The following is an 851-nucleotide window of genomic DNA, read 5'->3' as shown; positions in this document are numbered from 1 at the left end:
AACCCTGCGAGGAATGGGGCAGCCACATCTGCTCTGGGCAACCTGTGCCAGTGTCTCACCACCCTCACAGGGAAGAATATTTCTTTCTAATATCTAATCTCAGTCTCCCCTGTGTCAGCTCAAAGCCATTCCCCCTTGTCCTGTCACTATATGCCTGTGTAAAAAGCCCCTCTTCAGATTTCTTGTCAGCCCCTTTAGGCACTGGAAGCTGCTCTAAGGTCTCCCCGGAGCCTTCTGTTCCCCAGGCTGAACAAGCCCAGCTCTCTCAGCCTGTCTCCAGAGCAGAGCTGCTCCAGCCCTGGGAGCATCTTTGTGGCCTCCTCTGGACTCACTCGTGCAGCTCCATGTCCCTCTTGTGTTGGGGCCCCAGAGCTGGACATAGGACTGCAGGGGGGGTCTCACAAGAGCAGCACAGAGGGGCAGAATGCCCTCCCTCGACCTGCTGGTCACACTCCTTTTGATGCAGCCCAGGACATGGTTGGTTCTGGGTTGTGAGCGCACACTGACGGGTGATGTTAAGCTTCTCATCAGCCGACACCCCCAAGTCCTTCTCAGGGCTGATCCTCCTTTGTCTCATTGCAGTGGTCCTGCACGCCCCACCTCCGGCAAAGATCAAGCGGGAACTGCACAGCCCTTCCTCGGAGCTGTCATCCTGCAGCCATGAGCAGGCTCTCTGTGCCGGCTATGGGGACAAGTGCCTCTACAATTGCTGGTAGGTAGCATGGCGGCTACTGCTGCCCACAGACGCCTTGGGTCACAGCAGCAGGGACTTGTCTTGCTTGTCCCTTTGCCATGCAGAGGTGTCCTTGTTAGTCTTGCCGTCAGTACTCAACCCCTCTCCCCTCTGCAGT

At 57.0% G+C, this 851-nt stretch overlaps 1 protein-coding gene across 1 annotated transcript in view; it reads left to right on the top strand.

The window, feature by feature from the left end:
- Positions 1-851, top strand: part of ETV5 (ets variant 5) — a 12,613-nt gene that overhangs the window by 5,696 nt on the left and 6,066 nt on the right. The window contains exon 5 of the mRNA XM_010023883.1: positions 583-708. Within this exon, the coding sequence (XP_010022185.1) occupies positions 583-708 (126 nt within the window). The remainder of the gene's footprint in view (positions 1-582; positions 709-851) is intronic.

This window comes from Nestor notabilis, unplaced genomic scaffold (genome assembly GCF_000696875.1).
Source record: "Nestor notabilis isolate BGI_N333 unplaced genomic scaffold, ASM69687v1 scaffold20400, whole genome shotgun sequence".
In the NCBI taxonomy this organism is placed as follows: Eukaryota; Metazoa; Chordata; class Aves; order Psittaciformes; family Psittacidae; genus Nestor; species Nestor notabilis.
This window is presented reverse-complemented; position numbering and strand designations above follow the sequence as displayed.